The sequence below is a fragment of the Xenopus laevis genome, chromosome 5L, assembly GCF_017654675.1.
Source record: "Xenopus laevis strain J_2021 chromosome 5L, Xenopus_laevis_v10.1, whole genome shotgun sequence".
In the NCBI taxonomy this organism is placed as follows: domain Eukaryota; kingdom Metazoa; phylum Chordata; class Amphibia; order Anura; family Pipidae; genus Xenopus; species Xenopus laevis.
In genome coordinates this window covers 122,389,928-122,402,304 of record NC_054379.1, presented here as the reverse complement: position 1 = coordinate 122,402,304, position 12,377 = coordinate 122,389,928, and the positions used below count along the sequence as shown (strand labels likewise).

General features: G+C 40.3%; 1 protein-coding gene across 1 annotated transcript; it reads left to right on the top strand.

The window, feature by feature from the left end:
* The first annotated feature begins 7,062 nt into the window (after nucleotides 1-7,062).
* Nucleotides 7,063-10,654, top strand: LOC121393940 (protein kinase C delta type-like). Its single transcript, XM_041563792.1, has 6 exons — nucleotides 7,063-7,136; nucleotides 7,709-7,771; nucleotides 9,135-9,270; nucleotides 9,665-9,856; nucleotides 9,979-10,107; nucleotides 10,538-10,654. The coding sequence occupies exons 1-6, from the start codon at nucleotides 7,063-7,065 to the stop codon at nucleotides 10,652-10,654; spliced, it is 711 nt and encodes a 236-aa protein (XP_041419726.1).
* The last annotated feature ends 1,723 nt before the right edge of the window (nucleotides 10,655-12,377 follow it).

The window sequence follows — 12,377 nt, the reverse complement described above, 5'->3', positions numbered from 1 at the left end:
CTTTTGAGTTATTTTGCTTTTTATTCAGCAGCTCTCCAATTTGCACATTCTGCATCCTGGTTGCTAGGGTCCAAATTCCCCTAGCAACCATGCACTGATTTGAATAAGAGACTGGAATATGAATAGGAGAGTCCTGAATAAAAGGATGAGCAAAAAAAAAGTAGAAATAACAGTATCTTTGTAGCTTTACAGAGCATTAGTTTTTTAGATGGAGTCAGCGATCCCCCTTTTGAAAGCTGGAAAGAAGAAGAAGAAAAAGAAGAAGGCAAATACTTCAAAAACTATAAAAGATAAATGAAAATTTATTGAAAAGTTGGTTAGAATTAGCCATTCTATAACATACTAAAAGTTAACTTAAAGGCGAACCCCCAATTAAAACATTGTGGATAGAAATGACTGTTCAGTAGGGCCACATGGAGTCATTAACATTTCAAAGTAAAACTGATTCCTGTGCTTATATCCTTTGAGTACTTGAAGAATCAGTTGCTTTAACATATATCCCTGACTTTTGTACGATTGCTGTCTGCCAATAAATGACAGAGAATAGTATGATTTCTTCTCTTTACCTGAATTGTTAATTGCAGGTCGGAAAATTGGCCCGGATGATCATTCGCCTGACATTAGGCTATAATCTGTACATCTATGGCCAGCTTTAGTGAGGGGTCCCACAGGTCTCTGAAACAGAGCACAGAAGAGACAGTTAAAGGGGATATGATCACTACATATAAATAATATGAGGGGGACAGTAATGAAATAGATAAAGTACAGAGAAGAGGGACTAAGCTGATAAAGGGAATGGAAGGGATCAGTTATGGGGAAAGGCAAATTTACAGCCGGTAGTACAGGAGATTTCCACGTGCGTAAAAGATACCAACACGTGTCTTAGAACATTGCAGCAACAGAAAGGTCTCACTGCAGATTGTATATTATGCAGTATAGACAAAGAAAGTCTATATACATCGATTCCACAAAGAGAAGGTATTCAATATGTGGAAACAGCACTTTTAGAAACGAATATGTCACATCACTTGGTCTATTTCCTCATTGACTGCCTTATACTGGTTTTACACAGAAATTATTTCAGATTTAATGGCAACTTTTTCTGGCAAATGCAAGGCACGTTAATGGGTACAGCAGTGGCTCCTTCTTTTGCTAATATATTTGTATACGCATTGGAACAGAAGTATTTTTTATCACATAAGCACAAGAGGCATATTATCAATTATATGAGATATGTGGACGATATATTAATCATATGGGATGGTACCTCAGATGACTTTATCGAAATGGTTAATGATGCCAATAAACAGCATCCTACAGTTAAATTCACAAACGAAATTGGAGGTAAAAGTATAAATTTTCTAGATATTAAACTCAATATCATGGAGGATGGAATAGCCGCTGGTTTATATAGGAAATCTACTGATCAAAACAATATTTTGGATGTTTACATAATCCTGGGATAGTTAAAGCAGTCCCGAAAGGACAATTTCTGCGGTCTCGAAGGATTGCTTCTAGTACAGAATCTTACAACATAGTAGCAAAGTCACTGCAAAAAAGATTTTTTTAGAAAAGGGATACAATAGACACTTTCCATTTAAGATAAATGAGATTAAACGTCCCCAGAGAGCAGTTGCTGTCAGATCTTAACACGGAACAAGATAAAAATATAAATCAAATAAGGCGTCCAGATTTCATGAATCAGTACGGGAAGTTTAGTAAGAAAGTGGAAAATGTGGTTAAACAGTATTGGCCGATCATTCAGAGTGATAAAGAGTATGGTAAATTCTTCCTAGTCCCCCCTATGTTTAGATACAAAAGAGGCAGAAAACACAAAGGGGTTTATTTATCAAAGTCCGAATTTATCTCAATATTTTTTGCGACAAACTCCGATCAAATACGGTTTTTTTTATTTACTTATTTTTAAGTTTATTTATTTTTACATTTCCCCGAAAATTTGCTTCGCAGGAAAAAATCAGATTTTCACGGGTTTTTCAGATTTTTATCAGATTTTCACGATTTTTTCGTAATTTTCACCCAAAAACTTTGGGGGTATTGCAAGAAACCCAGCGCACATCAAAAAATCATTGGGACTTCTCCCATTGACTTATATGCAACCTCGAAAGGTCTGAGATGCCGGATTTTCAGATTCTGACTTTTCCATCCTCGTGGTTTAATAAATTCCGAAGAATTTGTGATTTTTTTAAAAGTCAGATTTTATAAAAAAAAAAATCACAAGTTTTTTGTGTTTTTTGCATTCGGAGTTTATTAAATAACCCCCTAAGAGATGAGTTATGCCCTGCAGAACTAAATAAAAGGGAAGGGTCACACCATGCCTGAACTGCGTGTGCTGTTCAGGAGTAATTATAGGAGACAGTATTAATCACCCTACTAAAGGTTATAAAATAGCCCTAAAATGTTTTGCAACATGTGACACAAAACAGGTGATTTATTCGCTTAAATGCTCCTGTGGCCTAGTCTATACAAGCCAAACTATGAGACCTGTGCAGGCTAGGATTAAAGAACACAAGGGGGACATCCGTAATTATACAGAGAAAACAAACACTGATACTGTAGTCTCCTGTCACTTCCATGAAGCAAGACATAATCAGGCCCAACTACGCTGGCAAGTACTGGAGGTAGTTAAACTGCCATCACGAGTAAGGGATTTACAAAAATTACTATTGCAGCGAGAGGCTGTTTGGATAAAAAAGCTTAACAGTCTACAACAGACAACAGAAATGTCTCCCTTAACCCTATAGATTAGTTTTAGATTTTGATACAATTGTTATAAAGTGGGTTAGTAAGAAACAAAGTTAAAAAAAACTTCGAAATTCGACCCTCGAATTGAAATCCTTCGACTTCGAATTCAGAAATTTGTATGTTTGTATATATGACTACTGTGAAATGTATTTGATTAAAATCAAAAAACAAACTAATGGTTGTATGTGTTTTGTTTATTGTAAAAAAAAAATAATTAAAAATGCAAACCAAACAATCACAAATGTATCAATCCATAGCCATAGTTTTCGGAAACTGATCTCAAGGGAACAAAAGTAAAAATGACTCTGCCTAAGGGTAATCGCACATGGGTAGACAGGTAGCATGTTTGTCTGGAATGCTACAAATCTCCCCTCTAGAAACAGGCCTGGGACCATTTCCAATAAAGTCCATTTCCAATAAATGTATAATAAGAGCTCTGGCCTGGAATTATAATTTAGTTTCAGTAATTTATGTCTGAAAAATGCTAATCACTGATTGGTTGCCCCCAAGTGAAGACTAATTGCAGTCAAAATTCCCATCTGTCTATCGCTGCACCTAAGTTTATATCATGGAAGGTGCCCTTATATAACTGATATTAGTTAGTTCCACTACAGAAACAGGGAATGATAGAACTAGATAAGTTCTTATTAAATAGGAGCAGAGACAAAGGAGAAGTGTTAACAGTGTTACTGCCTGCTCTACTTTTATTTTCCCTATGGAAGAGGGATTGATAGAACTAGATAGGTTCCTATAATACAGGGACAGAGACAAGGAGAACATGTTGAAAGTATTATATTTGCTCAGATTCTAGATCCCCTAGACAAGTGCCTTTTATAGGAACAGAAACAATAGGAAAGTGCTGGAGGGGAAACTGCGGGCCTGTGGCTCTACTCCTAATGAAATGAACTTTAGTGTAAATGTGATTTTAGATATTAAGGTCCACTGGGCTGATATGGGGGTTAAACCGTGTATTATTTCTCTTTGGCATGTCTCTTTCTTTGTACTTTTGAAATAATTAAAAGAGGTATAGTGAATATGTTGCGCATAAATTGAGTTTATTGGTATATTTATATACCAATGAACATGAATAAATGCATGAGCATACTAGAACATAAAATCATCTTAAACTGCTTATAATGGTCTGTGATAGGGATATTCAACTTGGAGCAATGTGGCTCAACTACAACTCCCAACAGCCTCCAAACACAGAGCCTGGTAGGTTATCCCAAGTCTGGCCAAGTGTCTGTGCCTGGTCCAGGATGAAACGGTCATGTGACAAGCATTGCCGTGCGCACAGCAGAATGACAGTTCAACTGCCATAATCTCACACTGCTTTGGTTTTGAGAGAGACTGGGTGCGTGTTTTGTTGAGCGAGATTTTTTTTGAGATTTCAACTGCGATTTGAGAAGAAGACATGTCTTCAAGGAGCATTTCAAAGAGTCCATCTCTAAAAGCCTCAATTAATGAGTGCAGCAGGTTATGCCGAAAAAGGAGGATCGTCAGCAGCGAAGAGGAAGAAATAGAGAAGATGAGGAAGAAGCTCTTCAAGGAGGAAAAGAAAAAATGGATTGACAGTGGTGATGAAGAAGAAGTAGAAAGAGAGAAGACGATTCCAGAGCAATCCAATAACAACAGGAAAATCAGGAGGTGCCTCAAAAGAAGGATCGAAAGTGACGAAGAAGAAGAGGCAACAAGTAACAACAAGACAAATCGATCCAATGACATCAAGAAAGGAAAGAAAAGAGGTAGGTACCAGAAAAGATGGATTGAAAGTGATGAAGAGGCAGAAGGAGAGAAGGAAAAACAGCCTAACAGAAACTTCAAGGAGTCAGTGAGAAGCAGGAGCTATGAGGGCAGTGGAAACATCACTGGTAAGCAAAGAAAATTACATGTATACTATAAAATACATTAACTGAAAAATACTGTATATAAATATAAAGCTATATGTATATATGTGTATGTAAAATTGTAAATGTAACATTTTGAAAGCTTCTGCCTTTCAGTATGGAGCTGCTTGGGCTAACAAAAGGAAACTGCTCATGTGCTGTTGGTTGTGGGCTGAGGTCTGGTACCAAGGGCAGAATTGGGTCTAAATACAGCGCTGATTCAGGGCCAATTGGTATTTGTGTTTACCAGTGTCTGACTGGGACACCAGGGGCCCACCCAAAAACCTAAGACTAGGGGCCCACCAAAAGACCATAGATCAGGGGCCCACTCTCAGTACTATTATAACTCCTCTCCTCACACAACCTCTATTCTGCTAGTCTCTTTTCTTTACATGGTATAATCTATTATTCAATCTATTTAGTCTTTGTTCTCATAGAAATAGGGAATGGCCATGAAAAATGCCAAATGTTTTGAAGCAGGAGGGCCCACTGATACCTGGGCCCACTGGGAGTTTTCCTGGTATCCCTGTGGGCCAGTCCAACACTGGGGTTTACAATATCACAATCATTATAAAGCTAGTATCTCCATTGAACTAGGAATTTACCTTAAACGGGTTGTTCGCCTTTCAAACACTTTTTCAGTTCAATTGTTTTCAGATTGTTCTCCAAAAATAAAGACTTTTTTCAATTGCTTTCCATTTTTTATTTTTGTACTGTTTTTCCAAAATCTAAGTTTAAAGTTAAATGTTCCTGTCTCTGGTGTTTCAGTCTGGCAGCTCAGTAATTAAGGCTCACAATTTTGCAACATTTAGTTGATTTCTCAGCAGCATCTGTGGAATATTAGCAACTATTGTATCAATTCTAACAGCTGCCTGTAATGAAACTCTAGGATTCCACTCAGCAGACAAAATATAAGAACTGTATCAACTAAATGTATCAGTTTAGAACAGTTTAGAGCTGCATTAGAAAGGTAAAAATTTGATTTACCCTTCGATATCAGAAGAGTCAATTATACAAAATAGAAAGTAATCGGAAAAAGTATTTATTTCCGGTGAACTATCTGAAACCAACTGAAGTGAAAACAAGTGTTGGAAGATGAACAACCCCTTTAAGTTGAAGATTGCTTTTGAAAATCTATATATTATGGCAGTCAAATGTGTAAAACTAACAGAATTTATCCTTTCCCAGAGGAAAGAAGCAGCCACGGAAGACCTTGCATTGAGTCCAGGAGGCCTCTCTCACTGAACATCACAGAGTACGACTTCCACTATGTACTTGGAACAGGTGGATTTGCTAAAGTAAGTAATGGGGATCCCAGGAGGGAGACTTCCTTATCCATAATAGGAGAGAGGAGATATAAGGGCTAAGTTACAAAGTGCAACAAAATTGGCACACTGCACCATGTTGTATTGCCCTGAATCCCTTTATTTGCATAAGACACTGCCAGGTGTAACTGTTTGTGCACTTGATATGAAGCACCAAGGTTTGCACGTGGCAGGTCTGGAATGGGATGTAAAATAGACCCTGGCATTTCCAATACACAGAGGTGCAAATAGACAATTACAGGCCTAAAGCATAGTGTTTTTGAGCAAGGAAGGAGCAATGTGAGATGGAAATTGAGCCCTGAGCTTACTATTTAATACAGTTACCAGTGTGAAAAACTTGATTCTTGTATTATAGTGATTCTATTATAGTGATTATATTCTATATATTCCTGCCAGTGACATTAAGACACAATGAATGAAATCCTTTTTCTTATTCCCCTGCCCTTCATAGGTCATGTTGGCTTCCACACCGGTGACCAGGAAACTTGTGGCCGTAAAGATCATCCAGAAGGAGCCAACGAATACATCTTCCATTGTGAAGGAGGCACAGGTCCTGAGGGTTGCTGTGGGACATCCATTCTTGTGCCATGCCCACGCAGCCTTCCAGAGTCAGGTACAAAATCATATCAGTCACTTCATTCTTTATATTAAGCTACAGGTATGCAGGGCCGCCAGGTCAATGAGCTTCATAATAGGCACTGCCATTTTTAGTACACAGGGGCCCAATAAAGGAATATTACAGCAGCCATCAGAGGGGTACAGGGGCAGGGGTACTGCAGGCAGATGTCCTGTGGCAGGGGGAGACATAGATAGAAAGCCCCAATTCACAGGTCAGAAAAATGGTAGAGATTGTGGAGGGGTTTGGTGAGTCATGAATGAGATTTAAGCATAATTGGGGTGTTGCTAGGGTAGATTAGAAGTGTAACTGAGCATGCGAGGTGGGCATTGTAGGTTATGGATCTGAAAAGCCATTTATGTTCCCTATTATATAGGTTTGTAAATCTTTCTGTGCTGTTCAGTGTGGTGCCACCTGTTCATGTGAGTCTCTTCTCCTCTGTCTCTATAACTAGCTCCATGCCTTCTTCATAATGGAGTACGCCAGTGGAGGAAGCCTTCATGACCTCATCGGAGACAGGCAACACCTGGAAGAGAGAGAAGTGATGTAAGTGGCAAAATCCTAATCGTACATGCGGAAAACAGGGTTAAAGTTGGTGGCCCAGTATAGAGAAGCCAACCTTCCTGTACCCTGGAGAGCATGAGGTGTCTGGTGATGTTTTATATAAGAAGCATTTCAGCTGTCAGTACTGTGATAGAATAACTGTAAAGGCACATTGAGAGTTGTGTGGTTGCACAACATAATATTGTAATATACAGTAAATAAAATGGTTGTAAGCTCTTAGGGCACAAAACGAGGAGAGTCAGGCAAGACAATGATAAGAAAGTTGAGTGTGGGGGTTAATTTGGCAGGTGCAAAAGTTTCATCCAAGTTTTTAATTTCTAACTGAACTGCATGGAATGGCCTCATAAAGCAATAGATTTGGCAGAAGGAAGAAGATTCTTTTCACTGTATGTTACTAAATGAATAGGAGTGTGACATGAGTCACTTATGCAGGGTCTAATTCAAACCAAGGATAAACTATTTCTAAATTGATCTTATTTTCTGGAATGGTTATGCAGTGATGTAGGATATGATGCATTTTGAATAAAGACTAATAAACTGTTCTACTTTGGCAGCTTCTACTCAGCGGAGATGGTTTGTGGCCTGCAGTATCTACATTCTCGTGGCATTATCCATCGGTACGTGATGTTTGCCTCTTATCTATATATGCTCTTCATCAGTGGCGTAACTACCGAGGAAGCAGACCCCGCAGTTGCGGGGGGCGTGGGGGTACAGGGGGCCAGGAGGGGCCTGCTTCATCAGTAACTACGCCGCTGGTGCAAAATAATAACCGTTTGTCATTATAGTTAAAATAAAAAATAATTAAAGGCTCAAGTGAGGGGAGAGAAAGAACATGCACAGACTGACATTGTCTCTATTCCAGCAGCACATCACAACAAAACATGTTATTTCTGCACAGCGCCCAATGTGTTCCGAGCCTCGGGGTGAATCCTTCGCTGTGATTGGTGGAGACTAATATCAGGGTGAGGCTTGGGACGCGCTTCTGTCACCTGTAGCTGAGTGTATGTGAGATTCAGGTGCTCCTCAGTCTGAATAGAGAAGCGGCAGATTAGTGTGTGGGGTACTGGCCACAGGTGGGAAGGGGGTCGAGTTTAGTTTATGGGGCAGCTGCTCACACATTGGGGAGTTACACAGTGTAAATGCAGTCCTGAGGCACCAGACTGGCTAATAACTGCCCCTAATACATTACAGGCTCCCCCTGACACATACTCACTCCCCATACACTTGCACTAACTTATAGTCTCCTGCCCCTCCTCCTCCTCATACTTTACAATATACCCCCTATATACTGTACATTGGCATCTCCCATATAGTCTCCTGCCCCTCTTCCTCCTCATAGTTTATAATATACCCCCTATATACATTGGTGTCTCCCATATAATCTCCTGCCCCTCCTCCTCATACTTTATAATATACCCCCTATATACATTGGCATCTCCCATATAGTCTCCTGCCCCCCTCCTCCTTTTTAATATACCCCCTATATACATTGGTGTCTCCCATATAATCTCCTGCCCCTCCTCCTCATACTTTATAATATACCCCCTATATACATTGGTGTCTCCCATATCATCTCCTGCCCCTCCTCCTCATACTTTATAATATACCCCCCCCATATACATTGGTAGTTCTGGGGTATTTATATGTGAAATTGCTACTGTGCCATACTTCTATAGTACTGGGGTATTTATACATGGAATTGCTACTGTGCCATCCTTCTGTGAGTTCTGGGGATATTATTCATGAAATTCTCCCACTATTTTGTGCAAAGGGGGCCTTAAAAAATTTTTTGCAGGGGGTCCCTGGCATCCGAAGTTACGCTACTGCTCTTCACTTTCTTTTCTCCACTTATTCTCGAATTCTCACAAAATTCACTTCACTTCTAGTCACCCCAAGTTTATAAATGTGATAATGAAAAATGGGTTTCTATGGAATTTACTGTATGTCACATGAACTTTCTAACTCCATTGTGCCTTACAGAGACATCAAGCCAGGGAATGTTCTACTGAGCAGTGAGGGACACGTGAAGCTTGCTGACTTCGGTGTAGCAGCAGAAGTGTTTGGCCATAATACCATCCATGGCCAAGCAGGGACATTGAATTACATGGCCCCCGAGGTGAGAAATTTGTTCCAGTGCATTTATAATATAACATGCTGGTACAGACACACATGCTAAAGCATTAAGGGACTCATAATTATACTCCAGAGGGTCCATACACTGATAACCTGCACCTATAGTGCCACCTGCAGCCGGTAATTGCACCACATTGAAAAAAACAACTTGTAACTTAGGGTACAGCTCTTTGCTCTCCATACTAAAGTGCAGAAAGGGGTTACATCTGAGAGTTTATTGAGCAAACGTGAATGGACACCACACCTCATTATTTGGTATTATTTGCATGGGATCAGAACTAAGAACAAATCTCATGTTCATAAACATCCACTTCATATAGAGAACTGCACAGAGAACCGTTTATAGGTTGGTAACTAATCAAATCTTTATTATCAAGATGCTACTAGACCGTGACTACACTGCAGCTGTGGACTGGTGGTCTTTTGGTGTTACACTATGCAAAATGGCCACTGGGAAATCCCCTTTCCAGACTGGATGTGACCTGCCCAAAGTGAAAAAATCCATCCTCAAAGATCAGCCCAACATTCCAGGATGGATCAGCTCAGAACTACGTAATCTTCTGAGAAAGGTAAGTCTGAGCAGATATTACATCTGCCCCTCCCCCTCAGTAGGTTTTTCAATCTCTTCATTTGCATTGTATTTATTACCCAAATCAGTATTGTAACATATGGTGCTCTTTTCTATCTTTAGCTTCTGAAAAAGAAGCCTCACAAACGCCTTGGAATCAATGGAAGTATCCGGCATCATCCTTTTTATGCTTCCATTGATTGGGAGGAGCTGGAAAGCATGAGGATACCACCACCTTTTCAGCCAGAACCTGTAAGTACCAAACACAATGGGAAATCACTGCTTTACATTAAGGGGAAGATTTATCAAAATGTGAGTTAAGAGAGAAAAAAAAAAAACACGCACATTTTATTCATTGCTATGGGATTTTTACAATTGTATTTATCAATGGATGAAAGTTAGAACTCACCATTTGATAAATATGCTCCTAAAAATCTAATATAGAACATGATTGAGTTTTTATTTATTAAGCTCTAAACTCACATTTTGATAAATGTTCTGCAAAGAATCCATCACTACTTGGCCAGCATCACTTCACTAGCAGCATTCAGGTGGTTACAGCTACTGGGGGGGGGGGGGGGGTAGACTTACCACTGCACAACTACATTGGTGGGGTGGGGAGAGGTAACTTTGTGACCCAAACAAAAAAAATATCATTAAACAAAAACATTTTACTTTTCAGGAATCATCTGAAGATTTAAATAAGGTCACACTATCATTCATGGAGGTCCTACAAAACCCATCAGAGGACAATCTCATTCAAGGGCTTTCCTACATAAATCCCAGCTGGAAGGAGTAGAAGCCTAGCCAGGTGAGTTTTACACTGGCCTCCCTCACCTCAGTGAGAGTCTCTGGATACTTGTGCAGTAAAACCTGGCAGCACCTGAGTGGCTAAGGGTAAGGCCGAAAGTCAAAGGTGGCTGTTTTAAGACAGAAGAGCATGCCTAGTGTGGGATCCACTTACTTCCCTGAGGTTTGGGATCTTATCACCTACTCCACCTGCCTTGTCATCTACTCCACTCAAGCGTACCATCTATTTCATCTGGCTATATCATCTGCCAAAGTTAAAAGTCCAGTAAGCTTTCTATGTGCTTTCCGTCACCTCCATCAGCCATCCGCCTCCATAATCAATTCTGCCTTGTCCATCTGGCCCTGTCACATCCTCACTCTGCCAATATTAGCTGCTCCTTTTACCAAATATTCCATCTGTCATCACCATCTAGTTCATCTTACCATGCCTGTCAGTAGTATGTGGGTCACTAAACCATCACTAATTCTCCATCTATTTTGCGACCTTGAGGCCAAAATTGGTAAAATGTGCTAGGCCCACCACAGTTAATATTTCTGTCAGTGTTCCCCATCCCAACCTTCATCTCCTCTTCCCGATCTCTCCTCCAGTTACAACCCCATCATATACCCTAGTTTAAAAAAAAAACACAAAAAAAAAACAAAAAAAACCCCTCTGCCCTCTCCTCTAGTTATAACCCTGACCTATTTCTCCCCCCCCCCCACAAAACAAAAAAACAAAAAACAGTGTGATTCAGTTAGGGAAAATAGATTTGAAAGGTGTGTGAATGGTGTAAATGAGTGCCCCCCCCCAAGAAAGTCTGAATGGGGTGTGATTTGGTTAAAGAAAGTAGGCATGAATGTGAGAAAATGACGAGTACATGGTGTTAAAGCAGAGTAACCCACCCAACCACTAGTTAGGGAGAGTAGACATAATAGGTGTGTGAATGAAGAGTAAAAGTCAGTGTAGAGAGAATATAATAGTGAACTGGTTACATGAATTCATCTTATATAGCATAGGTCAGGAACAGTGAGAATAGTATGGATGCCTTTCTGGCAAGGGTGTATATACCAGGTTACTGGTAATCATTAGTACCACGTTGATCCAGGGACTGGTCCGATTGCCATTTTGGAGTCAGGAAGGAATTTTTTCCCCTCTAAAGCAAATTGGAGAGGCTACAGATGGGGTTTTTCGCCTTCCTCTGGATCAACTGGAAGTTAGGCAGGGTTTCCTTGGGTAAAAGATTGCACATGATTCATGTGAGCCTGTTTCTAGCTTTAGCCTATTGTCTCCCATAAGAAACAAGGAACCCCGAGTGTGAGAGGTTGAGGTAAGAATGAGTGCACGACTGTGTTAGGGAAATAGGTGTGAATGGAATGGACAGTAACCAGTTGCAGTGCTACCATGAGGTAAGGTGAGAATTTTGCCTCGGGCAGCAGCACATGGACGTTACCAGGGGCAGGAAAAAAACGTTCCTGGTACTTTAAGAGGCGGAATCCCAGTATTTAGACTGGAAATTCGGCTCTTCTAGTGTAGATAGCACAATTGCGCTCTCGGCACTAGCGATGCAGCCCCCCCATAACCCACTCCAACGCTGAATTCTGAGTGGGGGAGGGGGAGCAGCATCGGGGGCACAAAAATGCCCCAAACAGTAACAAGGGTTGAAGCCTTGACGTGGCGTTACTGCTCACATGTTTAAACATGTGCTAATTCAACCCAAGGCATGACTGTACAT

Bases quoted from the DNA above. Each gene is read 5' to 3' on its own strand.
- LOC121393940 (XM_041563792.1), top strand. From the start codon at position 7,063: ATGGAGTACGCCAGTGGAGGAAGCCTTCATGACCTCATCGGAGACAGG. The intron at 7,137-7,708 runs GTAAGTGGCAAA...CTACTTTGGCAG, and splicing joins CTGGAAGAGAGAGAAGTGAT to CTTCTACTCAGCGGAGATGG. The intron at 7,772-9,134 runs GTACGTGATGTT...TGTGCCTTACAG, and splicing joins TCTCGTGGCATTATCCATCG to AGACATCAAGCCAGGGAATG.